The sequence below is a fragment of the Phialemonium atrogriseum genome, assembly GCF_030411735.1.
Source record: "Phialemonium atrogriseum strain 8032-3 unplaced genomic scaffold QBC33scaffold_2, whole genome shotgun sequence".
Lineage (NCBI taxonomy): Eukaryota > Fungi > Ascomycota > Sordariomycetes > Cephalothecales > Cephalothecaceae > Phialemonium > Phialemonium atrogriseum.
The window spans coordinates 1,651,008-1,677,691 of NW_026848139.1; the positions used below are offsets into that span (position 1 = coordinate 1,651,008).

The 26,684-nt window shown below is 56.6% G+C and overlaps 10 protein-coding genes across 10 annotated transcripts; 5 read left to right on the top strand and 5 right to left on the bottom strand.

Moving 5' to 3' along the window:
* Nucleotides 1-9: 9 nt before the first annotated feature.
* On the top strand, nt 10-1,686 carry QBC33DRAFT_524952 (peroxisomal membrane protein PER10). Its single transcript, XM_060426762.1, has 3 exons — nt 10-170; nt 231-553; nt 616-1,686. The coding sequence occupies exons 1-3, from the start codon at nt 131-133 to the stop codon at nt 1,306-1,308; spliced, it is 1,056 nt and encodes a 351-aa protein (XP_060288043.1). The 5' UTR covers nt 10-130; the 3' UTR covers nt 1,309-1,686.
* A 350-nt stretch (nt 1,687-2,036) lies between these two features.
* On the top strand, nt 2,037-3,586 carry QBC33DRAFT_554993 (alpha/beta hydrolase fold-domain-containing protein; the record flags this gene model as incomplete). Its single annotated transcript, XM_060429580.1, has 2 exons — nt 2,037-2,755; nt 2,869-3,586. 2 exons carry the CDS (start codon nt 2,037-2,039, stop codon nt 3,584-3,586), a joined length of 1,437 nt encoding a protein of 478 aa, XP_060288044.1.
* A 344-nt stretch (nt 3,587-3,930) lies between these two features.
* QBC33DRAFT_169384 (hydroxymethylglutaryl-CoA synthase) lies at nt 3,931-6,211 on the bottom strand. Its single transcript, XM_060422302.1, has 5 exons — nt 6,083-6,211; nt 5,770-5,901; nt 5,566-5,668; nt 4,343-5,433; nt 3,931-4,269 (listed from the first exon to the last, which is right to left on the bottom strand). The coding sequence occupies exons 2-5, from the start codon at nt 5,827-5,829 to the stop codon at nt 4,132-4,134; spliced, it is 1,392 nt and encodes a 463-aa protein (XP_060288045.1). The 5' UTR covers nt 5,830-5,901; nt 6,083-6,211; the 3' UTR covers nt 3,931-4,131.
* Nucleotides 6,212-6,926: 715 nt separating this feature from the next.
* On the bottom strand, nt 6,927-9,333 carry QBC33DRAFT_169428 (mitochondrial chaperone BCS1). Its single transcript, XM_060422303.1, has one exon. It carries the CDS (start codon nt 8,949-8,951, stop codon nt 7,011-7,013), a length of 1,941 nt encoding a protein of 646 aa, XP_060288046.1. The 5' UTR covers nt 8,952-9,333; the 3' UTR covers nt 6,927-7,010.
* A 293-nt stretch (nt 9,334-9,626) lies between these two features.
* QBC33DRAFT_169447 (uncharacterized protein) lies at nt 9,627-10,746 on the bottom strand. Its single transcript, XM_060422304.1, has 2 exons — nt 9,736-10,746; nt 9,627-9,670 (listed from the first exon to the last, which is right to left on the bottom strand). Exon 1 carries the CDS (start codon nt 10,636-10,638, stop codon nt 9,892-9,894), a length of 747 nt encoding a protein of 248 aa, XP_060288047.1. The 5' UTR covers nt 10,639-10,746; the 3' UTR covers nt 9,627-9,670; nt 9,736-9,891.
* A 3,542-nt stretch (nt 10,747-14,288) lies between these two features.
* On the top strand, nt 14,289-16,933 carry QBC33DRAFT_169482 (uncharacterized protein). The gene is made up of 2 exons (XM_060422305.1): nt 14,289-15,562; nt 15,624-16,933. Exons 1-2 carry the CDS (start codon nt 14,403-14,405, stop codon nt 16,774-16,776), a joined length of 2,313 nt encoding a protein of 770 aa, XP_060288048.1. The 5' UTR covers nt 14,289-14,402; the 3' UTR covers nt 16,777-16,933.
* A 434-nt stretch (nt 16,934-17,367) lies between these two features.
* On the bottom strand, nt 17,368-18,789 carry QBC33DRAFT_592495 (uncharacterized protein). The gene has a single exon (XM_060431685.1). It carries the CDS (start codon nt 18,519-18,521, stop codon nt 17,394-17,396), a length of 1,128 nt encoding a protein of 375 aa, XP_060288049.1. The 5' UTR covers nt 18,522-18,789; the 3' UTR covers nt 17,368-17,393.
* A 377-nt stretch (nt 18,790-19,166) lies between these two features.
* On the top strand, nt 19,167-19,530 carry QBC33DRAFT_554999 (uncharacterized protein; the record flags this gene model as incomplete). Its single annotated transcript, XM_060429581.1, has 2 exons — nt 19,167-19,265; nt 19,330-19,530. 2 exons carry the CDS (start codon nt 19,167-19,169, stop codon nt 19,528-19,530), a joined length of 300 nt encoding a protein of 99 aa, XP_060288050.1.
* Nucleotides 19,531-19,593: 63 nt separating this feature from the next.
* QBC33DRAFT_524971 (homoserine dehydrogenase-domain-containing protein) lies at nt 19,594-20,907 on the bottom strand. Its single transcript, XM_060426763.1, has 2 exons — nt 20,789-20,907; nt 19,594-20,714 (listed from the first exon to the last, which is right to left on the bottom strand). Exons 1-2 carry the CDS (start codon nt 20,823-20,825, stop codon nt 19,654-19,656), a joined length of 1,098 nt encoding a protein of 365 aa, XP_060288051.1. The 5' UTR covers nt 20,826-20,907; the 3' UTR covers nt 19,594-19,653.
* Nucleotides 20,908-21,130: 223 nt separating this feature from the next.
* QBC33DRAFT_444130 (PXA domain-containing protein) lies at nt 21,131-26,260 on the top strand (the record flags this gene model as incomplete). The annotated part of the gene is made up of 7 exons (XM_060424256.1): nt 21,131-21,273; nt 21,327-21,556; nt 21,614-22,058; nt 22,138-22,246; nt 22,414-24,639; nt 24,700-26,108; nt 26,200-26,260. The coding sequence occupies 7 exons, from the start codon at nt 21,131-21,133 to the stop codon at nt 26,258-26,260; spliced, it is 4,623 nt and encodes a 1,540-aa protein (XP_060288052.1).
* Between the last annotated feature and the right edge of the window lie 424 nt (nt 26,261-26,684).

Here is a 26,684-nt window from a genome sequence, read left to right on the forward strand (position 1 = left end):
ATGCCTCGGCCCAAACCGGCCACCACTTTTCTATGTGTTCCCGTTTATCACCTCTCCAAATGCCAGCCTAAACACTGAACTTGTCGCCGTTCAGATGAAGTAAGGAACTGGCCAGAAGCTATCTATCAAGATGACTATCCGCGAGGATATCGTCGCCTCGGCGGCCAAGTGTAAGCTCCCGACAAGTGCATGGACCTGGTCATCGTACCTATCTAACTATCCCCTCTTAGTCTTACAAGATCCCAGCGTCGCTGCATCCCCAGTCGAGAATCGCATCGCGTTCCTCCAATCGAAGAATCTAACTCAAGAGGAGGTCAACGCTGCTTTGGCTCGCGCGGCATCTGAGAACGGAACCGCGCCACCGTATGCGCCTCCCCCTTCATCATCAGCGCCGGGCCAGCCGCAACCATACTATGGACAGTATTCCCAACAATACCCGCCGTATGCCTGGCAGGCGACTCCATTGGAGCCACCTCGGAGGGACTGGAGAGATTGGTTCATCATGGCGACGGTGGTGAGCGGCGTCGGATACGGACTGTACTCTCTGGGCAAGGTGAGCAGCACGCTAGCTAAAGGACGTTTGTCTCCTGTGATCTGACGAGACTACCCATGAAGCGTTACATCTACCCCTTAGTGGCGCCACCAACACCGGAACGCCTCGAACAGGATAAGAAGTCAATTGATGAGCAATTCGAGAAGGCGTTCGCGCTGGTGGAGCAACTGGGCAAGGACACGGAGGCGCTGAAAGCCGCAGAGCAGGAGAGGACCGAGAGACTAGACACGGCGCTCTCAGAACTAGAGACAGTCATGGGCGACCTGAAGTCTGCTAATCGGCGGAGAGAAGACGAGGCGCAAAGGATCCGAGATGACGTGCAAACCCTCAAAGACTCGATCCCCAAGGCCATGGACACGCAGAAAGACTCGACGGACAACCGGTTGCGAGAGGTCAATGCGGAGCTCAAGAGTCTGAAGATGTTGATCACTCAGAGGATGAACCCTACGGCAACATCGGCGAGCGTCAGCAACTACCTCCGCCCCTCGGTTGCGAATGCTGCTCCCACCAGCCCTGGCCAAATCTCGACCGCGAGTGAGAATGCGGATGTCAATGACAAGCCAACGGCGGAGGAACCGAAGGCGCAAGAACCGCAGGACTACATCTCTGGCCTCAATCGGAGCTCGCCGTTTGGGATCGGAGCTCAGCAGTCCAAAGCATCCATTCCAGCCTGGCAACTGGCGATGGCGACCAAGAACTCGGGCTCATCATCGGCGACTAATGGTGCTGAGGCTAGCAGCAGCAGCTCGCAGTAATGGAACTGCCGTGCGGTCCATTGTTTTTCCATGCTCAGCTGTATGACGGGTGACAGCATGAGAATCGATCATGTATTATAATACCGTGAGACACGGGATGAAATGCCTTTTGTCGGATTTGCCGGTTACGGTCCTGATGGGGAGTTCTGCTGTAGCACAACATATGGATTGTTCATGAACATGTATATTTCTCTTTAGATGAGTACCTATGTGATGGCAGGGTGGCGACAGTGGATGCTCTACATGAGTTACCCTGAACACTTCGCCTCGGGTAGTTTACATTCCACAAGAAAATGTAGAGAAACTGTTAGACGCCTAGCCTACTCGTTATGGGTATATGCTATGCAGTAAGAGACGCTCTCTTCTGAAGTATGTAGGTATAATTTAAAGCATCTACAAAAATATGTCTCCGACTTCTTGCAAGTCCGTTTCCAGTCTCGTCGCCAGTTTCATCAGAGCCGTTGAGCCTTGGCCCCACCCTTTTCGGCCTTCCTTCCTAACAGAGGCTAGATCTATCCCGTGATCCTTGAAGTGTTGTGTGCTTATGGTTTCTTCGTTTCTTGTATATCTCTCTCAAATGTGCATGTGTTTCTATCACAATAATTATCATTTATTACAACATCTGTGAGGGCTTCAATTAAACGTTCGATTCAGCTCAAAAAGCTTCCTGCTACGTTACAGCTACCCCACCTCCTTCCTCTCACACGCCCTCGACAACCAAACACGTTATGAGTCTGGAAAGGGTTCACCGGCTCGGCTCAATGTTGCACGCAACCGCCCTCGTCTTCCAGGCGGCGCTGCTGCATCTGCTGCGCGTGTCGGAACAGTCCGAGTTTGTTGACTTGAAGACGGCGATCACTGTCGCAGCGCTCCGGTCCTTGCTCATGCTGCCTCCCAAGAGTGTAACGGCAACCCAAAAGAAGCTCGGTGTCGATCCGGGCATCAAGGGCAGGATATGGGTGAGCGCGTACACGGCCCCGGTGTCGCCGGAGACGGGCGTTCGGGATGCCATGGTGCGGGCTATCGAGGGGCTGAAGAGCCCAGAGATGGCTAGCGAGGACATCAAGGTCCCAGACGCCGTCCCCGTGGAGGCCGAGTGGACGGGTTACCGGGCCGGAGCAACGAAGAAGGAACTGCCGCCTGCGATACCCGAGTCGGAGAAGTATGCTGAGATGATGAAGGAGTGCAGAAGCCCGACGACCATTCTGTACTTCCATGGCGGAGCCTACTGGCTCATGGACCCGGCAACTCACAGGCCGAGTACGAAGTTGCTGGCCAAGCTAACAGGAGGCCGTTGCTACTCGGTCCGGTACAGGCTTGCGCCGCAGAATCCCTTCCCGGCCGCTCTTATGGACGCATTGGCCTCGTATCTCACCCTGCTTTACCCTCCACCGGGGGCTTTCCATGAGGCAGTCCGGCCGGAACACATTGTCTTCGCGGGCGACAGGTATGTTAGGCCGTTTCCCCATACAACCCTTTTCTTCTCTTTTATTTTTTTAAGCCGAAGGACAACCTGCCATCCCCATAACATCCCCCGCTGACATCAAGCCTCTCACCTAGCGCGGGCGGCAACCTCTGCCTAGCACTAACCCAGGCCCTCCTCGAGCTCCGGCGGCAGGACGTCCGGATCTCCTGGTTCGGCGCCGAGCGCGACCTCCCCCTCCCCGCGGGCGTGGCGGTCAACTCTCCCTGGACGGACGTGACGCACAGCATGCCGTCGTGCGAGGCCAACGCGCCCTTCGACTACCTGCCGACGGCGCGGTTCCAGCAGCGCGTGCCGTGGCCGGCCTGCGCGGCGTGGCCGTCGTCGCCGCCCCGCGCGTCCTTCTACGCCGCCGACGCCCTGCTCGCCCACCCGCTCGTCACCGTCCTCCTCGCCCGCGACTGGGCCGCCTGCCCGCCCGTGTACGTCTGCACCGGCCGCGAGCTGCTCGCCGACGAGGACGCCGCCATGGCCGCCCGCCTCCACCGCTCCGGCGCCGTTGTCGTGTTTGACGAGTTTCAGGCAATGCCGCACTGCTTCGCGCTGTTGTTCCCGCGCACGCCGCTGGCGAGGCGGTGCATGGATGGCTGGGCTGGGTTCATCCGGCGGGCGGTCGAGGAGCCGGCGGGTCTGGAGAGTAGGTTTACGTCGGTCAAGTCGAGGACGCTGGAGGAGGTGGGGATAGATCCCGGCAAGCTGAGCCCGTTCACTGAGGAGGAGGTGAGGGAGATGGTGCTCCAGCAGATTGACGTGATGACTGCGTCTCGACAGCCGGGGGGAAAGGCGAAACTGTGAGGGAATTGGATTTTAGGTGTAGGACATGGGTCGTGGTACATAGATATGGTAATAGATGCGATAATACCCCTTTTATAGATGCAAAGCATGTAAACACGCTGGATTCTAGAATCAGAGAAAGCACTTAAATCGATGCTGCTCATAAATCTAGCAGGGCCTGTCAAAGTATGTCACGCATCTTGAGATCCCAAATGTGACTTCTCTAGGTGTGTTTCCATTGACTTCCATACGTGTATGCAACATTCTTCAACCCAATGCTCAGGACTACCGGTTCTATACTGTATTATGGAAGTCGAGACCATCAAGGTTGCCCGTATGTACATACCAGGCCCGTAGCCCACCTCTGAAAAAGATGATGTGACTTCATCCCGTCCACATGGCTCCCCAGGACGTCTCTCGCCCTGATGCAAACATTAACCGACGCGTGAAGTCATGCAGGCCTGCTAAATATGCGCTGATATGACAGAAATACCCACTCGCGTCTTCTATCAGGTGCGGGGCGAGATTGCCGCAACTGCTCTGCAATATTCTAGACGCTCTATGCTCTATGCCTTGACCGAATAGGATCGCTTGAACATGTCGTCAATGTTCTCGAGGTAATACACGTCGCTAGCGATAGTATCGACCTTGCCCTCGGGCTTGTAGTCCTTCTGAAGGTGAGCCTTCTTGCGGAGGTCGCACATCTGAAGATGGGGGGGTCAGCCTGCCTGTGCACCAATCAAGTTAAAAAATGCAAGCGGTTGAGAGTATCCTTACAGATTCGTATTCCTCGGGAGGAGCTGCCCGTCTCCCGGTGAGCCTGTTAGGGATATCCAGGATGTCGGAAATCTTCTGGGTGCTGCCGTTGACGCGGAAAGAGCAGAAGCTGGATGCCAAGCCCGAGCCGTAGCTGAAGAGGCCTATCCGCTTGCCCTGCAGATCCGAGCTGTTGATGTGAGAGATCAGGCTTGCCAGACCACCCCAGACGCTGGCGCAGTACATGTTGCCGCACATTGTGGCGACCTGGATGGACGGGTTGACACGCTCCTGAAAGCGCTTCTTGGTCAGGGTCATAAAAGTCTTCTCGACCACCTTGTCGGTCAGCGACTTCTCGTAGTCCATGTCTCGCACTTCGGGGGCAACCTCGGAGAAGGCCGGGTTCTCGGGGTCTGCGAGGTAGTCATGGTACAACAGGCGAGCGTACGACTTGGCAACCAGCTTGCAGGTCGGGGCGTGGAAAGTAAGGTAGTCGAAGCGGTCAAGCGGCGTCTTTACCGGTCCGGTCTCGGCGTGGGCGCCGTTGCCGTTTGCCTGGCCATTGACGGCGGTCTTGGTCAGCAGAGCCTCACGCTTCGAGTATGCGCGGTAGGCAGCGTCGAGGGCCTTGGTGTAGCAGTTGACCGAGTAGTGGCCATCGACGTAAGGGTACTCGCTGGTAAGGTCGGGCTTGTAGAAATCGTAGGCGTGCGCCATATAGGTGCCTCTCATACCGGGATCCACAACAATCGGGGCGTCGGGGCCGATCAGCAGGGCGACAGCGCCAGCGCCTCCGGTGGGGCGGGCATTGCCCTTGGCGTACAGGGCAATGTCGCCAGCCACGACGATGCCATCCCGGCCGTCCCAGCCGGACGACTCGATCCAATTGACGGTATTGAAGAAGGCGTTGGTGCCTCCATAGCAAGCATTGACAGTGTCGACACCCTCGATGTTGGTGTTGTCTCCGAACAGTTGCATAAGCACCGACTTGACCGACTTGGACTTGTCGAGGATGGTCTCAGTGCCGACCTCGAGGCGGCCGATCGAGTTGGTGTCAATGTCGTACTTCTTCAGGAGCTGGGAGACGACAGTGAGAGAAAGGGAGTAGATGTCTGGTGGTGGGGGGAGTACCCCGCGGCATCAGCATCTTGGCCAGGATGAATTGGGCTTGGGTGTCACAGCGGCACGCGACAGCGCAGCGCGGCACAGCAGCAGAGGAAAAAGCAAGAAGCACGGAGACTCACCCTCGCGATCGTCGCAGAAGCTCATCTTTGTCTGGCCGAGGCCAATGGTATACTTCCCCGCGCTGACGCCATCAAACTTCTCGAGCTCGGACTGCTCGACATACTGCATTGCCAACTGTCAGCCTCGGGAGGTCGTGGCTGTTTGTCTGCGTGGGAGAGGGGCTGCGATGTCGGCGCACCCACGCCCCCACAGAATGGACGAACCTGGCTTGGGAAGTAAATCTCGATGGCCTTGATGCCGATGTTCTGAGGACGGGAGGCCATATTGGACGGTTAGAAATGGAGGAACGGGTCGAGAATAAGGTAGCGTCGCGGGAATGAACGAGTTGAGGGTGTCTGGAGGAGGAGGAAGATGTGTGTTAGTAGTCGTTCGTCTTTCCTTTATTTTAGGATGCCCCTCTTTCACCGCCCTTTCGAGAATCTCGACCTGGACAAAGCCCGGGTCCCCAAAAGGCAGGATTTGCTGGCAACTTGCACGCCAACACAGCCGGGGGGTTGATCTAGACAACACACTTGCCTTGGGTGCTCGAGTGATGGCTCTCTCCTCTCAATTGGTCTTTTTTCCCTGGATGGCAGAAACTGAAAAGAGATCAGGAACGGTTTGCAAAGATCTCAGGGGGTAGGGGCACTTGTTTAAATTCCTACCTTATCTTCACACTAATAATACGTAAGTATCCATAGAGTGAATAGCTACAAGTGGGAGGAGACTCTTAGTACCCTATACCTGAGATATCACGCTTTGAGCTGGTCGCATGCACGGATTACATACAAGCAGCAAGCCTAGCCGAGGCCTCCCAGATCACAGGAGAGGTACCTTATACTGCCAATCTGCTTCGTACACCCCAACCTGCCCACGGTTTATTGCCCACATCACATCAACACTAATTCGAGATTTCCACTTTCGACCCCGCCATCAACTGCCAATTGGGCACATTGATCTTGCTGCGTTAGAATACTACGCCGTCCTGCATGGGCAACGCGGTTGGCTCCCGCCAGCTGTCACGGGCGAGCAATCAGGGTCCTCCTTCACCCACCTAGCAGCCAGCTGTTGTGCGAGAGGGTACAAAGTAGTATCCAGGTACCACGCCGCTGCAGGAACGGCTGCCCCGCCAACCCCACCTTCGTGGCTGCGCTCGCCAATCAAAATCAAGCATGGGGGAGACGGTGAGATCCTCCCTTTTTTTCCCTTTGTCCCGATAAAAGGGGAGTGTCTCGGAAAGGGATGTCTTGGGGCAACAGATGAGCAAGACGGGCTAACTAAACACCTAGAGTGCTAAACTAGAGCGCTGAGACGGGGCAATCCGGACTGGATGGTGCAACTTTCGCCTTGGAAGCAATTTTTTTTATGTACTGCGCTGTTCCAAACGCAGGTACCAAAGTACTATATGTACAGAAGTGGAAGGGATTGACGACCCAAAACGCCATAGCGCCACGCCCCTTTATTCTCAAGGCGTCCCATAACCAGAGTCGCCTCCATGCTTGCTCTCTTCAACCTGACTGACACTGGTCTCGGAGCTCCCATCCTGAGCCTCAGCGGGATCGGACTCTTTGGACGCGGTCTCATCTTCAATTTTCGTGCTCCCACCAGCCTCAGAATCCGATTGAGCCGAGGATGAATCCGTCGCGTTCCCGTCCTCCTTGCTCCGGCGCTGCTGCTTCTTCTTCTTCTTCTTGCTCTCCTCGGGTTTCCGCTCGGATCCTTCTCCGTGCTTCGTCCCCACTTGTTTCAGTTTCCCCTCCTTCCCACTCCTCTCCTTCCTCATTTCGATGACCCACCGCTCCGCCCCGTCAACCGCTGCCTCGGGGTGTCTCTTGTGCTTAAGTAGGTAACCCTGGATCTCGGCGGGGCTGAACTCGTGCGGCGGGATCACGGCGGCAAACCGCCCAGCCAGGCCGTCGACGCGCGCGACCACCTCGTCCTTAGCCCCGGCAGTCCCGGCAGGCTTACCCACCTCATGCTTCTGTTTCTCGGGACCGCCAGCCTCCTCCTCGTCATCAGAGGCCGCGCGGGCCGTCGCCGCCGCCTTGTCGTCGACTTCCAGGGGCGCGAAGATGGCGCGGAAGATGGCGGCCGTCATGACGCAGTCGGCGCGGTCGAACTTGACGACCATGTCGACGCGGCCCGGCCGGATGAGCGCCTTGTCCAGCTTCTCCAGGTGGTTCGTCGTCATGACGAGGACGCGGCCCTCCTGCGAGGCCACGCCGTCGAGGATGTTAAGCAGGCCTGACAGGGAGAGGCGGCCGCTGCCACCGCTGCTGGCCGCGGTTTCGCCCTTCGGGGTGGGGGTCTCGTCCTTGGGAGTTTCGGCGTCCTTGCCGACGTCCTTGGGCGCCTCCTCTCGCGTGTGCGAGAGTCCGGCGGTGTCGATATCCTCGAGTAGGACGACGCACCGGCGCGGAAGGTCGGCGAACAAGCTCGCGAGGCTCTCCTCGCCTGTCGTCACCGAGCTGAGGCTGACGATGTAGATGCGCATCTTGAAGTGCCCCGCTAGTGCCAGGCTCAGGGACGATTTGCCAGTGCCGGGCGGCCCGTATAGCAGATAGCCGCGGCGGTATGGGATGCCGCGGTTCGAGTACCATCGCCTCGTGGCCGGGTCGAGATAATCCTTGACGTCCCTGATCAGCTCCTGCTTAACCTTCTCGTCGAGGATGACCGTCGACAGGGGGCGGGAGGTCCGAGCCATGCAGCGTTGCCAGGACGGGTCCATGCCTCCGGACCGGGTTTGCCCGCGGTAGATCAGCGTCTTGTCTTCGTCCTTCTTCATGTACGCCTCGCGGGCCTCGTGGAGGAGCGCTTTCAGGACCCAGGTGCCCCGGCCGATGCTGCAGATGGAGATTTCCTCCCGTGCGCTGGCCAAGACTGGAGAGCCCTGCTCGCGGTTCTGAGTCCGGCGGAAGATTAACAAGCGGCCCTTGTACCAGAAGTAGTGATCTCCAAAGGTGGGCGTGTATGACAAAGGCTGCTTCTTGCTGCTGTCCTCGTCCTCGTCATCAGAGTCACAGGGCACATAGCAGAACCGCGAGTCGAGGTTGACGTTGGCGATGAAGCGGCGGGCCCCTTGCGCGAATCTCTGGGCCGAGACCCAGGCCATGACATAGTTGTAGAGCTCGTCGTCGGTGCGGATGTCCACCGTCGACATGAAGTGTTCTTCGACCAGTCCCCAAAAGGATTCGGTGAAGTAGCGCCAGATAAAGGTCGAACCCCCAAAGAGCAGGGCAAGGGTGAAGTACACGCTGAGGTCGACATGCAGATATTTTGCCAGCGAGCCCGAAATGGCTGAGAGCCCAGGGAAGAAGAAGTCGAGTAGGGCTAGCTGGGGAATCGCAGGCACGCTGAAGCCACCTGGCGACTGCACGGGAACCCCTGTGCTCTGACAGGAGTCCATCGTGGGCAGGAATCGATAGGTGCGGGCTCTAGTTGGCTAGTAGAAAACGAAGAACTGGTAGGGTGCCAAAGAGACGCTGAAGAGCAACCTTGATCAGAGCAAAGAACCCCCCCTTTGCGCTGGCTACGGAGATATCGCTTCTTAATAAGGACTGAGGGTTATGGTGAGACGAAACTACCTAGACAGAGGAGCAATCCAAACACTTTTATAATGCGGCGAGTTGCGGGGGAACAAACTCGTAGATCGGGGTCCTCTTGGCTGGCGAGCCGGCGAGGCCTCATGCCGACAGGGAATGCACTGGGCTTGCATTGGGTCACTGCGCCCGCCCAGGCAGATGCAGTACTTTGAACCTGGATACCACGCGAGTCGTCATACCGTAAGCCTTTCGCGGTTGGGCGACACGCCTCAAGGGGGCCGGCCATGACTGATGAGGGTGCTGATGACTCACCCGCCGAAGCGTCGGGGCTGTGAGACATGGGCTTTGTCTGCCTACCAGGTCGCCTTGCAAGGAAGGAAATGGGAGCAAAATTGCTGCCTGATTCTTCGCCGTCAAAACATGTGGGAACAACCCTGGTTCTTTGTTTGATCCGTAAAATAATTCATTGTCTTGTCATCGCTTCATAATTATTGTCCTCAATCCACACCTTCATCTACACACAGCTGCTGATGCCCTTAGTAAAGAAACGCAATACTTCAGCAAGATCCTTGCTAATATGGGTCTAAAACCCTTCCAGATCATACCGTGCTTCTCTTCTGCCGGACATTGACGAAAGACTCGTGGGACATGTGAAATCTAGATGGGATAAGACACAAAGAGGAATAGAAACCAGATTCGGACGATGGTATCGCGAGAAACACGGGAGACCTGCGACCTGATTTAACGCCGCGCCACCAACCCTATAAAACGCCGGACCCTAAAGACTTCAATGATGCCGCCTTTTCAGGCTGGTCTAAAACCCGGCGGTGGCGGGCCGCCACCGCGGATGGGCATGTTGCCAGGCGGTGGTCGGAATTGCTGCGGGGGCATGCCAGGCCGGGCTTGGAAATTGGGAGGCGGCTGCGGAGGATGCGCTGGGCCCATGGGCCTCATGCCGGGATGATGCATGCCTTGATGCATGCCGGGATGTACGCCAGGACCGGCATTTGGGGGCGCCGGGACGTACTGGCCGTATGTTGGCCCGCCGTCCCTCGTAGAGTCATCATCCGAGTCGTCGTCGTCGTCGTCGATGACGCCGCCGTCGCCGGTGCGCCTCCCCTTGGCCCACGGATCACCACCGCTCCTGCGAGAGGAGCGGGACGCGCGGCCGCTGACGTCCTTCCACTCGGACCGCCGCGTGTAGCCGGAGCCGTCGTAGCCCCGGCTGCTCGAGGACTCGACGAAGACGACCGAGTATTCCTTCTTCATCTCCAGCCGGCCGCTGCGCCCGCTGCTGCTTCCGCTCCATGAGTCGTTGTCCCTCTCATATGTGTCCTCGTACACCTTGACCTTCTTCACCCTGGAGGGGTTTCCCCCGGCAAACCAGACCAAGGTTTTGACGGCGGGAGTGTCTGGGAGGCGGTGCTCCTTCGACCGGGTGCTCGAGTTGGTCCACTGGGAACCCGACGACTTCCGGGACCTCCCGTCGGATTTGACGCTGCGGGACCAGGAGGAGCCGGTCGAGCCGGTCGAGCTACTGCTAACTGACATTTGGGGTCGATTGGAATGGGAATATATATGTATTTGTATATATATTTATGGCTTCTTGGGCTCGCCGGCGGCCTGGTGTTGTTTGATAATAAGGGTTGCTAGTCTACCAATCGTCCACTGTTCACCCGTCACATCGGCGAGCGGGCTTCAGGGTGGGAGTGGAGGAGACAGCCAGATAATGGTTGGAAATTTTTGAAGGAGCGAGTAGTTTGACTGGCTAGAGGTTGAATGGTCTCGAATTGAAACAAGGCTGCGATGGAAGATACAGAAAGCTGGCAAGGACAGGGCAAGATCTAGTTTTGGGCAAGGCGTTGTTCTTGTACTCGTCCACAGGTAGCGGAATTGAGGCTTTCATCCCCTCACCGGATTCACCTGCCCTGCTACGCCACCGGGCAACCCCAGGGCACCCAGGGCGCATAGCATGGTGGAGGTGAGCGGAGGAATGGACTGGCTGAAAGCTGGCCGCAGCAGGCAGCAGCGGCGAGTGCGGAGAGTTACATGCAGGCAGATTCCTGAGGCCGAGGATTTGATTCGTTCTAGGTTCAGTTATGAGGCTCAAGAAGGACAGAATAGGTTAGCAACCAGAGGCCTGAGTACAGGCTATACCCCTCAGTACAGAAGCTGGGCGGCCACACACAGAGCCTGCTGGCCTCTTAGGGCCCGATCCAACCCTCCAGGAGCTTGCTTTGATACACATCACATCGCACAAGAAAAGCCACTCCGCCCTAGTTTCGAGGTGGAATACAGATAGAGCCTTGCGAGGACAGATGATCTGCCGTCTGTCGGTCGCTGACCAACGGCGCAATCGGAAACGGGCACAATGGTGAGTAGAGTCTGGTGAGGTGAACTGATCAGTGTCGGACTCTCAGATGGATAGCTGCCCAAAATTGGAAATGTTATCCATTTGAAGTGGGTAGAACGGACGAGACTTCGGGAGAAATGGCGTTAGAGGGCCGACAAGGAAAGACGGCAGCGGCAGCGTGAGGGAGGAGGGCTATGAGGCCTCATATGAGGACCAGAAGTCGGTGTACAAGCAGACGATGCGTAGATCCCCCTCGTCGAACAACGTGGCTATCGGCGAGGCGGTCCACCGAGCCCGGTGTTAGACTGCTACGATTGGACTGCCCGAAAGCGGGGCTTGCCCCGGTGTAAGGCGTCCAGTTGTGAGCTGTCAAGGGCGGGGTTGAAGCCAATAGGCAGGACCGACCAAGCCCTCGACTCATGACTTCTGTGGAAGGGGAGTAGGTGCCTACCTAGCCTAGTAAGGTGAGCTGTTAGGTTAGGTTAGGTTAGGTAGGTAGGTAGCTCGAAAGGTCACATCAGGGTTATTATGATGAACCAAGTCCAAGAAACACAACATCGCGCATGGCCGCAACATCGGGCGTGCATTTTCTGGGTCCGGTCGTCCTCGAGCACCCTATCAAATTTTCTGCCGGGAGGCTTTTTTTTTCTTTTTCTTTTTGCTGAAGTTGAGGCCCTGGGCAAAGCCGTGTTTCTTTCTGGGCGTCATTTATTGAAGGCTCTTCAGTGGATGAGAGACGTTGTGGAAGGATCACTGGTATCCAGCGCCTACATCTGACCGACTGATCGATATTATATAGAGACGCGGCGCAATGTCAACTCAACAACCATCCATTGGCAATCGTACGGATAACAATTATTCGCTGTTCCATGATGGGATTCTCTTTGTGTGCCCCCAAAGTTGATGGCCAGGAATGTCGGGATAAAAGGAAATAATATCGCGACGGCTGTCGTACTCCTTACTGGGCCTTACTGCTTGGAACTCGGAAAGGCCATCCCCGGGTCCTCAACTTGATTGGACTCGTGACTCCGCGACATTTTGATCAGGAATTGCCAGTGAGGCCGGTTGGTATATGTTGTATAAGTTGTATATGTATGTACCTTGCATACATTGGCTTATATTGCTTAAAATAAAACAAACTGGTGCCAGCAAGGGGAGGCGTCTCAGTGGGGTATTGAGAGACGGTTTGTCGGATTGCAACCTGGCATGCAGCTGCGGAAAAGATGTGTGTCCAACAGACTGGATCGCAAGTACTGAATCAATTCCAGGAGGGAAGACCAGGGAAGACCAAAAGGCGAGAAGGGAGAAGCGAGAAACGAGGGCGATACCGTTCTAGACCGAACTCTACCTACTGTGGTAACACTCTGGGGTAACATGGATATTAATGGGCGAGGGACTTTTGACTGCCGGAGCTAGTACTTTACAGGGTATACGCCCAAAAGGCTACCATTCCGTCCAGCAAATGTATTGTACGAATAGAGACGGATGAAGAGGCCCACCCTCATAGTCGTATCCCTCATATACTGGGCTATTACCTGCCAGATATGGGGCATGAACGGGGAATTCTGGATAAATGTTCAAAATCCCCATGAGCATTTTGTATTGACAAATGACGCCAAGTGTGCAGCCCGAGGATACATTTTAAGACCAGCACTTCCTCGGACCTTAACCGCGGTATCGCATCGCATCGCATCGCATCGCATCAGCGCCATTCATTCTGCTGCTGCTGTTGCTGACCTACCTAAATATCGTAGGGTAGGCACTGCACTGTACCTAGGGTAGTTGGTGTTTGAATAGGAATAAGCTTCAGCGAATCAGCGAAGTCTCTGGTCTCGGTGCCTTTTGCTACGGATACTCCAAACGTGCAAACCCGCAAGCAGGTTTCTTCCAAATATATCCTTTGCCACACAACCAGTGGCTCGGGGACTTTCATTGGCGTTGTTCCCGTGGTGCCACTGCCGATCACTGTCACTCTTGGATATAGGCTCAATGGTTTGGAGCAACGTTGAACCTTCGGAAGGGCAGAGGGATGGGTATCATCAATATCTTGCCTCTCATTCATTAGGTGGTAAGTACTTAGGTATTTAGTCTTCCTGCGGTCGATGCCGGATCGAAGGTGAGCAGCGCCTCGTCGGGTCTCCTGCATTCGACCATCAGCCGTGAGCGCCAAGACGCCAAGAGATGCGACCCGAAAAGTACCTAGCTGGACTTGTGGTTGCAAAAAGCCAACTTGACAGACCCATGGAAAAGGGGATGGAGATGATAAGAGGTTGGAGGACGGAGATAGAGTTTGACGAACGAGACACGAGCATAATTTTCTACAATTCACGAATGCTCTTTCGCTCCGCTGCCGTGTGGAGTTTGAGCAGATTGTACAGATTAATCCAGATGGGATGGTCGTACAGGTACCTCCCTTGGTACATCTGTCGATCGTGATCGTGCCACGCCCTTCCCTGAATAAGTGGATCAACCGGACTGACCCACTCCCTTGTATCCCTGAACCACCTCCAGCAAAAAGATGGATGGCTCCACAAAGGTGGTGACGGACTGGAAGGCCATAGCACCGAATAAGCCAGCCCGCCAATAACGGCCCAGAGCTCGTACCCCCCAATCCAAAGTCCGAAACCCCAGCCATGGCTTGTTCTGGTTCCTGAAGCAAACTGCCCTTGCTCCCCATTTGGCTGTCCTGTCCATCCATCTCGAATCGCTCCTCGCCAAGTCCCTCAACCATAACACCACGACACCACGCCACCGCGACGTTATCTGATACACCTGGATCCCATCCGCTGTCGCTCAATCGTCCGGCGTACTGGGCGTGAGGAGCAGGAATCTCTTATCGACGACCTTCACGGGTCCGGGTGACCGTCGATGAGGAGGGGAGACTGATGGTCTTCACTCCCTCCTTTCGCCCACCACTTCTGTCCAGTCCCGGAGTTGAGGCCCATCCCATCACAAGAACCCCATGGATTCAGGAAACTTGAAGGCGTCGGACTTGGAGCGGAGGTTGTCGAGGAGGAGCTCAGTGAGGGTTTCGGTGCACGGAGGGGAAGAGGAGGGCTTTGATTTCACCGCTGGCGCTATCTCAGACGGGTTCAGGCCACCCGAGCCATCGTCATCCACAGTCGAGCCCGAGACGCCTGCGCTAGAAACAGTATCCCCCGACTCTGCCAACCCCGTCGAGAACAATTCTCCTTCATTGCAGACTCGCCCTTCGAGCATTGCGAAACACTCGAGGGCTGGCGATTCGTTCTCCCTGCGGCATGATGGAGGCATGGGTGCGATCCAGGAAGCCGCGGCGTCACGGTCATCGAGCGTGACGACTGATACGGAGCCTTACATCGCTACTGAGAGTCCTTATCACGGGCCATCCAATCCCTCACACCCTTACCAAATGTACCCGCAGAATGTCAGAGTAGCGAGGACGTTGAGTGGAACGACGACATCGACCGCGCCCGCACCCGAGTCTCCATATTCCGGTCCGGGTGGCCCAGCGCATCCGTATTCGATGTATCCTCAGGCAACGGTCAACGAATCGAGCCCGGCCCCGGCCACCGTCATCCCCGTCGGGTTTCCAGGCATTGCGGACCCATACCAACGTCGTATTGGCCCCGAGGGAGAGGACGTGGGCGACATCATTGGGCCCGACGGTCACACAGAGCAGTTGCCGCCTTACACTAGATACCCGGATGAGCCATTTGCTGCCAAGGTGGCCGTCGCGGGGCCATCCACTGCCGCTCCGGCGCCAACAGCGGCGGCGCCTGCCCCGCTGGCAGTGCCTGAGACAATTCCTGGGGCTGGCGGAATTGGCTTAGCAACCAGGGATCCCGAATTCGAGTCTATCGACGACCTCGATTCTCCTAGGTCTCGAGATTCGTGTAGGAGCTTCACGACAGAGGCTAGCAACCGGGCGATCAACGAGACTGCCACAGGAATATCGGAGAAACAGAGACCGGAGAGGGGAAGCCTCTGGGGAAGACGGCGGTTAGGGGGCATTGTACCGTACTGGGCAATCTGTCTCACGATCCTTGCCCTCCTCATGATGGGCGCCGTATTGGGCTCGGTCATGGGAACTTTCATGGCAAAGCACAAGAAGCCGCCACAGCATGGAGGCAACAACAACAAGTGAGTACACGTCCATCCCGCGCACACGCACATGCGGGAATTGAAGGCTGACCCCTATCAGTAACGAACATCCCTTGCCCTCGGTAACCATCACATATGATGCCACGCCTATACCCACGCCATCCGACCTCCCGCCGCTCGTCACCGGAACGTTCGGCATGCCGCTGATGAGCAGTAGAGTGTCGAGTGTTTGCTTCAACGACTCGCAGCTGTCCCAGGCCTGGAACTGCAACATTCTCATGTTCGCAGGCCTGACCATGACCATCGGGGAGAACCAGGTCACGCCCGAACTCGTGGATTACACCATCAGCCTGACGTGTAACGAGTCATTCACTCTGTCGAGCCATGTCTACAGCTATGGCGAGCAGCCGCCACTTATTCCGCTCCCGCTCGCCCTGGAGCTTGTCAATGATACCTTGGAGCCGGGGCGAGGACCCGCCTGGTTCAAGATGGTGCCGTACAACAAAACTATCATCCTTCCCGAACCTGTGCTTGAACCACCCAACGGGCCTGCGGCATCAACACAACCTCGTTCCTTTACCGCCTTTGGAGGCGGGCCCGGGGATCTCAAGCGGAAGGGCACTGCACAGTCCGGCGACCGCCCCTGGATTTGCACCTGGCCGGAAACCCTCCTTGAGATCTTCATCTACCCCATGCAGAATTCGAGCTGGAACAGGCCCCCTCCAACCGGGGCCTTTCCCGCCGGGCCCTTTCCAACCGAGATGGCGTCGATGGGCAGTTCGACTATCCCAGGGGCCCCCGCCCCGACAGGCGAAAATCCGTATCATGGTGATGGTGGTGATGGTGGTGCTGGTGGTGGAGAAGGTCCATTCATACCTCCTGCCTCTGCCCAGGGAGATTATTCCACCGCAACCACCGATATTCCACCCCTTGATACTAGCCACTTCGACTTTCCGCTTCCACTTCCACCGTATCCGAAGGTCGTCAAGTTGGAGGAACGTCGTACTGCCGGTTCGCCGACAGCAACGTGCCGACAAGTCGAAATAGTAGCCGACGACCAGCCTGCCCGCCCCGTCAAGGATGCTAATGGGAATGATGTCGTCATCTATATTATCGAGAATTCGCCGACGCCTCAAACCGAATCATCGAAAATAGCCGTCGACAATGGATACCGCCACAACGGCAACCCTCTTCTTCACCGAGACAGCAGTAGCGATTTAAGCGACTGCGGTTGTATGTGGTTCATTACTTGAGAAGCTTTCGGGGCGCCTTTGAGCCCCGTTACGCCGTTCTTGTCAACCGCCACGAGGTGCGACAGATAAAAAAAGGGGTATTTTTTTTTTTTTTTTTTTTTTTTTTTTTAATTGGCTCGAGATCCTGCGAGTTACTATTGGCGTTCAGAAACGGAATCGGCGAGTTGGAGTATGTGGAATGATTGGAGTTTAGGCGCGCAGCACCACCTCATTTTGGCCCGTTTGGATCCACGGCAGCATGGCTGTTGCGTTATTTGGAGTTGAGGCCATGTTGATTGCCCCTCGAGCGGCCCGAGCAAAGTGAGCAAAGTATATGGCTGGCTTTGCGTTTTATGCCGCATTTCTAGAGGAATATCCTGTCATGAAGAATGACAATGTGCTCGGGCGATATGTCGCTCGCGAGTCGGGAAGAGCCGTAAATACCTTACATATGTATATGTTATATGTAGGATCAAAATCATACATCTATCTATCCACCTAGCCCGAAAGCCTCGCGCGCTGTTTGTGATAACTCGAATCCTGTGCTGATGGGAGCACAGTGCATCATGATATTCGAGATCTAGTTGCAAACATACACCCCTCCAGCCGGCCCCTAAATCAAGGCCGTGAGAATATGCTCATGACGGATGACTTGACTCGTCTTCAGCTTTTGCGTTGTTGCTGCCACCGCCACCGCCACCACCCATCCCCTCCACCCCTATTATGTCCTTACCGAGGCCGTCCAAGAAGCTATCAGCCATCTTCTTCGCCCTCCTCTCACCGATCTCCCTCCTCCGCTCCTCGACCTCCTTCTTCCTCGCCGCCAGCCTCTCCTCCCTCTCCCTCCGCAGCGCCTCCGTCCTAGCCCTCTCCTCCTCCAGCGCGGCCATCTCTGCAGCCCGGCCCTCGGCGTCTGCGCTGAAGGCGTAGAACCCGACGCCCCTGGTGCGGACCTCACGGTCGGCGCGGTAGTGCGCCGCCTCGGGCGGCGTGGCGCTGCGGTCGCGCCGCGCCGCGATCTCCTCCATGCGCCCCGCGTCGGCGGCCGCGAACGCGTCGACCTGCACGGCGTCGCCGCGGATGATGTTCTCGGGCGCCCGCGGCCGCGCCGACATGCGCTCCAGCTCCGCGGCCGCCGTCGAGCCCCGCGCCAACAGGCGCTCGTGCCGCAGCTTGTCGGCCGCCGTGCCGCGCCGCAGGCGGCCGAACTCGTCCTCGTACTCGATGATCTCGTTGTCGTTGTTGTCGCCGCCGCCGCCGTCCGACTCGTTGTCCGACCCCGACGTCGAGTACCCCTCGCCGCCGGCCTTGTCTCGCCCCTCGGCCCACTTGCGGTCAAAGTCCACCAGCGGCGCCGCATCCCCTTCCTTGGCCACGTAGTCGCCGCGCTTCATGGCCGCGTACAGGCGCGCCTTCTCCTCCATCTTGCGCCGCGCGCGCGCCGACTCCGCCTGGTCGTCCTCGGTGCCGATGGGGTCCCGGAGGTTCAGCCGGCCTGTCGCGCCCTCCGCTGCGGTGCTTGCCGCCGCAGAGGAGCCTCCGGCTTTCCGCTTCGCCTTGGCGCCGGCGAAGACGTCCGGCTTCGAGCGGGAGGGGCGCGCGCGGCCGGCGGTCGTCGTTGTGGTGGTCGCGGCGGTGGAGGAGGAGGATGACGCGGAGAGAAGGGCGGCTGCTTGCGAGGCGAAGGATAGCGAGCTGGAGAGGTCGATCTCCTTCCTTTGCCGCTTCGGAGGCCGCTGGCCGTAGAGGTTGGGGTCTTGTGGCATCTCGGAGGGTGGGTGTCTTGCAAGGTTGGGCGCCAGTCGTCGGAAATATATCGTTTTGGAGTCGACCCGGGATGAAACTTTCTTGCAATCGAAATGTCTGGCTCGATGCGAGATTTATAGCTTGGCGATTAGTCTTCTACGTGATAGGGCTGTATAGTGACTAGGTATAGTCCGTACTCTGTAGGGAATGGGGAGTACGCTGCGTTGTGCTGCGGTGTGGGGCACCAAGGCTCCGGGATTGATTGACAGGGGTTTCGTCATTGTGGAAGGAGCTTGGCCATCGCTCGGGACCAAACCACCACCTCCGCCGACAGATACGAAGAATGCTATCCACAATCCTGCAACCAACAAGCTGATTTCCGTGGTTGGACGGCCTCCGCCGCCTTATCTCTTACCCATCACTCTTTCCTCTTTCCCTCCCTATGAAAACCGTCTCTCGCATTGCAACATGCCCTCGTTGGACCCGAATACCCGACTGACGCCTGATTTCTTGCCTTTTCATATGCCCAGGCGCAGTCGTGTCTAACTCCCTATCCCTTCTGTCGCGGACAAACCACCACTACCTCAGTTTCTGTAACTGCATCGAGAAACCTGCGGGATACTATCAGCACTACCCCTTCGTGGTTTTTGCGCGCAACGGCGAAGATGGCCAACCAACAACCCAGCTGGTATTCCGGGCTCACCGAGCTGACTATTGTACCCGGCGAGTACTACTACATCGTCCGCATGATCTCGTTCTTTTTTGTACGTGGAATCGTTTGATGCTCTGCCCCTAGATTCACCCTGATAAGCTCTAACACGATGCCAGATTACTCTTGCCATCGCGCTCATTCTTCCGGTCCTTGCCCTCGTCGTGTACGACTTCGCTCTCTGGATTTGGAGACTCGCCTCGTCGAAGCCCACCCCGGTCACCCCAGCGAGCACGAGGGCAAGTGAAGTCGTTGAGGGCCAGAAACCTGCAATACACGGGGTCGCAGAAGAAGAATACGGTCAAAACACAACTACCTAGCGGACGATCCCTGGTAATGGTGGCGGGCCCGGGAGCCTGTCGCAAATTGCTGGGAGAATGTTGCGGAGACGGCAAAGACATGAATTTTTGACCCTTAGAGCAGCCCCAACGGGCTTATTCTATTTACGATATCTGTGACAGGACCTTGATAAGATCGCTCGTCACGCCCATGGCCGTCACCTCACCCCCAGCACCAGCGCCCTGGATTATGAGCGGGTTGCTTCCATACCGCTTCGTGTAGAAGCTGATGATATTGTCGCTCCCCTTGAGCGCCGCGATGGGATGGGACAAATCAAACTTCTCCAGCCCGACCTTGACTTGTTTTGTGGCCACATCAATGCTACCAACAAATCTTACCACTTTCCCTTCTTTCTCGGCAGCCGTTTTGGTCCTCTCCATCTCGGAGTCGAAATCAGGCAGCTTTCGCAGGAATTCGTCACCGCTTGCAACAGACTCGAGCGCGTTGGGGATAAGACTTTCGACCGGGAAGGACGTGGGCGATTCGACCGGCAGGCCGGCCAACCTCGCGAGGATAGTGAGCTTTCTGGCGACGTCCAGGCCGTTCAGGTCGTCCCGAGGGTCTGGCTCGGTATATCCCAACTCCTTCGCCTTCTTGACCTCGGTAGACCACTTGCCACCCGACCCTGTTGTTGGGGCGAAAGAGTTGAAGAGGAACGACATGGTCCCACTGAAGACACCCTCAATCTTGGTCACCTCGTCGCCAGTGTCCACCAGGTCCTTCAAAGTAGAGATAACAGGCAAGCCCGCACCGACCGACGACTCGTGGTACACCTTTGCGCCCGAGCTTGCGGATGCCTCGAAGATGTCCTGCCACAGCTTGTAGGACCCCGAGAATGCCTTCTTATTTGGCGTGACGATGCTCACGCCACGGCCGAGGAAAAGCGGATACGCTTCGGCGACTTCCTCGGAACTGGTGTTGTCCACTAGAACAACCTTTGATGGCGCTGCCGCGAGGTAGTCTGCCAGCTTGGGAAGGTCCAGGGGTGCCTGGCTGGAGGACGACAGGGTCTGGAGGGCATCTTCGAAACCGAGGGCGGAGTAGTCGCTGCTGTAGAGCGCCTTCTTGCTGGTGCAGATGTAGCAGAGGGCCAGCTTAGGGCTGGGACGTCGTTTTGCGAGGACTTGCAGTTGGGACAGGAAACATTTCCCTACCCCTCCGGCGCCTGGAAGTCGATCGAATCGGTGTCAGTAACAGAGCCCTGGTGTTTTGGTGTTTAATAATGGTTTTGAGACGAACCGATGATGGCAATGAACACTTGATTAACAGCAGCCATGGTGTACTACTTCTTTCCTCTGGATATTGTGACAAACGCTGAATTGGTCTTGAACGGGGAAGCAGAGAAGCGATGATGTGGGATGGAGGGGTTAAAATGTCGCGGTGCAAGCGATCGACTGATAGCGGGGCACCTGCAGTGGGAAGATACCCGAAAAAAACATGCTCCACCTACCTCTTACTCATCTACATGCATATGTGAATTGAAGTTGAAACTGTGAACTGGGCTTAAGCCATATCAACAGAAGGGGAAGCCCAGGAAAAGTGCACTTCGGCATTACACAGATCGGTCGAATTTTTATAGCAATGGGTAATCCAACTGGCAAGCGGCAGAAGCGGGAGGAATACCGTGCTGCTCAGCAGCATGATGCATCCGCTGGGTTGCCCAGGAAGAAGTTCTACCGCCAAAGAGCACACGCAAACCCGTTCTCGGATCACCGATTGACATAGTAAGCTCATACCTCCAGGTATATACTGGCCTCTGATACTTACTGGTTCATAGCCCCACAAAGCCTGATCAAATGGATTGGTCGTCGTTGTTCCCAGGCTTCGTTGCAGAGAGCCAGCCCTCAGGAGAACGAGGAGGCCCAGCCCAAGAGGAGCAGACCCCGAGCCTGGAAACCCCCGAGCCTAAAAGGCTGAGCAAAGATGTCGAAGTATTGGACATCGGATGTGGCTTTGGAGGCCTGCTAGTTGCTCTGGCGCCAGTTATGCCTGATACCCTCCTCTTAGGTAGGAAACAGCCGCCTCCTTCCTGGTCTCTAGTTTTGGCGTTGACGTGACCCCTAGGACTCGAGATCCGGGTGCAAGTCACCGAGTTTGTGCAGGACAAGATCAGGGCCCTGAGGTCCCAGAGCGGCGACGAGAGGTCCTACCAGAACATCGCCTGCCTGCGAGCGAACAGCATGAAGTTCCTGCCCAACTTCATCAGGAAAGCGCAGCTGTCCAAGATCTTCATCTGCTTCCCCGACCCGCACTTCAAGGCGCGGAAGCACAAGCAGAGGATCGTGTCCACGACGCTGAACTCGGAATACGCCTTCGTCCTCAGGCCCGGCGGCGTCGTGTACACCATCACCGACGTCCGCGACCTGCACGAGTGGATGGTCCAGCACTTCGAGGCCCACCCATCCTTTGTCAGGGTCTCCGAGGAGGAGCAGGAGGCTGATCCGTGCGTGGACATCATGAGGACCGAGACTGAGGAAGGCAAGAAGGTGGAGAGGTACAAGGGGCAGAAGTTTGTCGCCTTGTTCAGACGGATCGAGGACCCTGTGTATTGAGGCTGGACTATGATGGACAAGTATATATTCTGGAAGGTTAGATTTTGTGATACCCGAACTTATTACATGGCTACCTAGCTCTAAACCCAGTGTCTCGAGAGCTTCACAGGGGCGCATGCAGTTCTCTCGTACAGTGTGTGATACAGTGTGCAAATATTAATGCACGTTGTAATCCTAGCCAAGCAGCTGGACTCGGATCTTCCGCTGTTTTGATATGGGCAGCATGCATACCGACGGTATCGATAACGACAAGCCTACAATTGCTCGACAGTAAACCATGTGGCGACGAGCCCGCGGTCCTATTCGTCCGAGACTATGGCCCTTCGAGGGAGAGACATAGCCCTTTCTGGCGTCGCGACCTTTATCGCCTGGGGCTACGCGGTCAATTGGTTTCCAGCCATCAGATGGGCTCTCTATGCGTTCGCAGCGGGAGTCCTGGTTGCCCTGTTCGGCTTGCTCGCCCTAATCCTCCTGACCTCTAGGGGCGCCGCTTACAGCCAGATGCGACGATCGCCTCGGCCGCGTGGTGCCGCGTTTCTCGAGCCGCGAGCTTGGAGGAAGGAGGTGGTTGCTCTTCGGACCCGACAAGAGTACAAGAAGGCGCCGCTCTATGCCGCCTCGCCGAAGGTGTCTGAAGCTCTGGACGAGGTCCTTGCCTACATCACCCGCGATTTCGTCCAGTCCTGGTACTCGAACATCAGCAAGAACCCGGTGTTCGCGAACGAAGTGGACAAGGCGATACGACATGCCCTGTCAAACGTCCGAGACAGGCTCTTCGAGCTCGACCTGGCCGAGATCATGACGACCCGTCTAGTGCCCATCTTGACAGCCCACTTTCGCGACTTCTACGATGCCGAACGGTCGGTCCGGGGTCGGAAGCTGAATCGCTCGGTAACCGAATCCGAGGAGCTGGATCTCGCGATAGCCTCGAAATACAAGGATGGGAAGCTGCACCCAGCTGCAAGCCTATCTTTCTCCGACGTCAAGATGGTTCAGCAAGATTATCTACGGCAGGCCATGTCCAAGATACTCCCCAAGGTTCTGCCGGAGACCTTGCTGGCCTCGAGAGCGGTTGCGGCCATCATCCGCGAGATAGTCGCTTGCGCGATCATGTTCCCCGTGATGCAGATGCTGTCGGACCCTGATACCTGGAACCAGCTGATGGAAAACTACGGACGGAGCATGCTGCAGGATCGGTCGACCGTCCGCAAGCTTCGCGCCGCCTTGGACCAGCACGCCTCGCCGGCCCCGAAGACGCCAAAAGCCGTGGCTTTCCCGCGACTGTCTCCGACCGATAGCGAGAGGAAATTCGAGAAATTCATCAGGGCCATCCGCAAAGTGAACAATCTCTCCGATGCCAGGCGCTTCAGGAGCGAGGTTGCCAGCCAGCTGAAGAGGGACTCTCAGCAGGAAAACGTAGATCAGGTGTACCTACGGCGCTTGGATATGGGCAAGAAGCTGCTGGACCAGAGGGTGCAACATCTTGCAGCTGGGGGTGACCGGCGAGCAATCCCGCGAAACGTGACGGCTCAGCAGCCTGTTGTCTCTCGGTTGGAAAATGCACCTCTCGTTGACCTCTTACGTGACACCTCTGGGCTCTCGTATTTCATGGAATACATGGACAGGCAGCGTCTTTTGCCGTTGGTGCAGTTCTGGCTCGTTGTCGACGGCTTCCGCAACCCACTTGAGGACGATGGACCGGAGGGCGAACAACTGCCTCTCCAGCTGCCGCCTTGGACCGACTCGGACCGACTCGATCTTGCTCAGATTGATGCCGCGTATCTTTCCCGTCCAGAGCTCAAAGTCCCCGACTCGTCAAAACGGACAGTGCAAGAATTTCTCAAGGCTGGGAAGCAGGCAACCCCTGAGCAGTATTACTGGGCCCGCCGTGCGATCCTTCGAGCGCAGAGTGCTGTGCTGGAGGAGATGCGCGTCAAGCACTTCCAAAGCTTCAAGAAGTCGGACTTGTTCTACAAGGCTTTGGCCTCAGAGGAGGCAGCGAACTCCTTCGTTCCGCCCATTGCTCCCACCAATGTTGGCGAACCATCTATTCCACAGCCCCTGAATCGAGGCCCACCATCGTACCATTCCAAACCTACCCCTGTGGCCCGGTTAGCCACGAGATTACAACCAGATAGTCACGCTCGTCGGGCCGCGTCAGCCTCCGATCTAAAATCTGTGGGTGTCAATGGCACCAACGGTTCAGACTCGTCTGCTGCTGGGTCACGCCAATCTCTGGACGAAGATGCGCCCGCGCCGCTGTTCGATGATGATGATTTTGGAGATGATGGCCTGGCGGACTCCGTACAGAGCCTTGACCAAGATATTGGCCAGCCAGTTCCCGACACGCAAGTTGTCCAAGCCGTAGAGCAGGCCTTGACCAACATCATGGAGGACAGCCGCCCTCCGACAGCCGAAGACCTCCGAGACTCGCTCTTCGGACCAGATGACAATAGCTCCCTCACCTTTTCGCATACCGAACCTAGCTCAAAAAGGAACTCAATCGACGAGCCGCGGTCCAATCGTGGCTCCCTGGATGTTCCAGGGTCGAGTCGCGGATCTGCTGATATTCTACGCTGGTCGCAGCCGCAGAAAGAGCCCGAGAAGCCCAGCCTGGCATCCTTGGGCCTCGTTAGCGCAGCATCTAGGATTGGCGTCTTCGTCGATGACGACCTCTTTGGTGACGAAAACAAAGCTTTGGCAGATGAGCTAGACGACGACCAAGAAGGTATCCAGGACGATGACGTGGACGAGGTTCACGAAGCAGCCCCTGGGGACCTTGGTCTAGCCGAGGCGATTACCGTATTGACAAACGATATAGACCGCTTAGTTGCCCAGGACGCCATAGTTGATTCACTGCTTCGGAAGGCAGAGCTGACGAACAACACCGCCGAGCTGAGGATTCTGCGGAAGTCTAAGGCTAGTTTGCGGAGAGAACTTCGACGGAAGGAGCTGCAGAGACAACAGTACGTCATACAGGAGAGCGACAACAGCCTCTACGGTCGGTCGACCATCAAGATCAAGTCGATACAGGTTGGGCGCGACGAGGATGGCAAAGAATTTGCACTTTACCTTGTGGAAGTATCGAGAAACGCGGGCGAGAAGATGCCTGCAGCGACGTGGATGGTCACCCGGCGATACAGCGAGTTCCTTGAGCTCCACCAAAAGCTGCGCACGAGGTATCCTTCCGTGCGCAACCTCGACTTCCCTCGTCGGCGCATGGTCATGAAACTGCAGAGCGAGTTCCTCCGCAAGCGTCGGCTTGCGTTGGAAAAGTACCTGAGCGAGCTACTGCTCCTTCCCGACGTCTGCCGCAGCCGAGACCTTCGGGCGTTCCTCTCGCAGAGCTCCATCAACCCCCAGGGCCGGGATCTAATGGATCGGGACGATAAGAAGGACATGATCACTCGCCTTTACGACTCTGTGGCAGACGGCATGGAGGACATCCTCGGCAGCATCCCGGTCCTTGACCAGCTCTCCGTTGCTGGGCAGAACCTAATCGCAGCGGCGACGAGTCAGCTCAGCACCATGCCGCTCAATGTGGGTGAAGATGGGGCCATAACCGCGGCCGAGGCCGAGGCCGAGCTTAATGCTTTTGAGAACAAGGAGCTCGAGCCCTTTATCAAGCCCATATGCGACATCTTCCTAGAAGTGTTCGAGCTTAACCGTGGGAACAACTGGCTGCGCGGTCGAGCCGTCGTGGTTGTGCTGCACCAGCTACTCGGCGGGACCATTGAGAAGAAGCTCAGGGACAACGTCAGGCTCCTCGTCCAGGAGGAGGCCGTGCTCAAGTACATCGGCCTCCTGCGAGATGGCATGTGGCCCGGCGGGCAGCTTCCCAAGAACAAGGTGCCTCGCACTGCCGCCCAGAAGACCCGGACGCGAACGGAGGCAAGCCTGATGCTTGCCACCCTAATACCTGACCTTGCTGGCAGCGTCGTGGGCCGACTGAACGCCCAGGCGGCAAGTCGGAGAGTCTTTGCGACATTGAACAATCCCCGGCTCAAGTAAGTGGGAGAAGTGGATTCCCCGTGTGATGATCACATATCATTGCCATTTGAGGAACCGAACTGACAGATCGTTTTCTCTATATTTTAGCGCCCACCTCGCCTTTACATTCCTAGACGAAATCCTAGACGTGTTATTTAATGAAGGCTGAGGAGTTAGAACTTCGATGGCATAGCAACGGCGTTTAACCTTTTACGTTTTCGATCGAGTCGCAGCGTTTTGAATTGTGGACCGGCATGCATCCCGGTCGAGGCTGCGCATTGTTTAGGCAGGCTGCATTGGTGGCGTTCTGTGGGCGAAAGTCGTACGGAGAAAGCCTCGCGGTATCTGAGGTGCTAATAGAGCAGGTAGAAGAACTGCTTTTGGAGAGGAAGGCTTGTTTATCTAAGGTACTCGACGGTATCTATCTATTGTAATGTGACGATTAGTGGCGGCAGTGGTTTTATTGACGCGTTATCGAGGTCCGACGACGAGCATCGAGCAAACCTAAAGATCCAGGACTTTATGTGCCCTGTCGAGCCTGTACCTACCTAACAGTGGTAGCATCATCCTACCTGCCGAGAGGTAGGTACCCT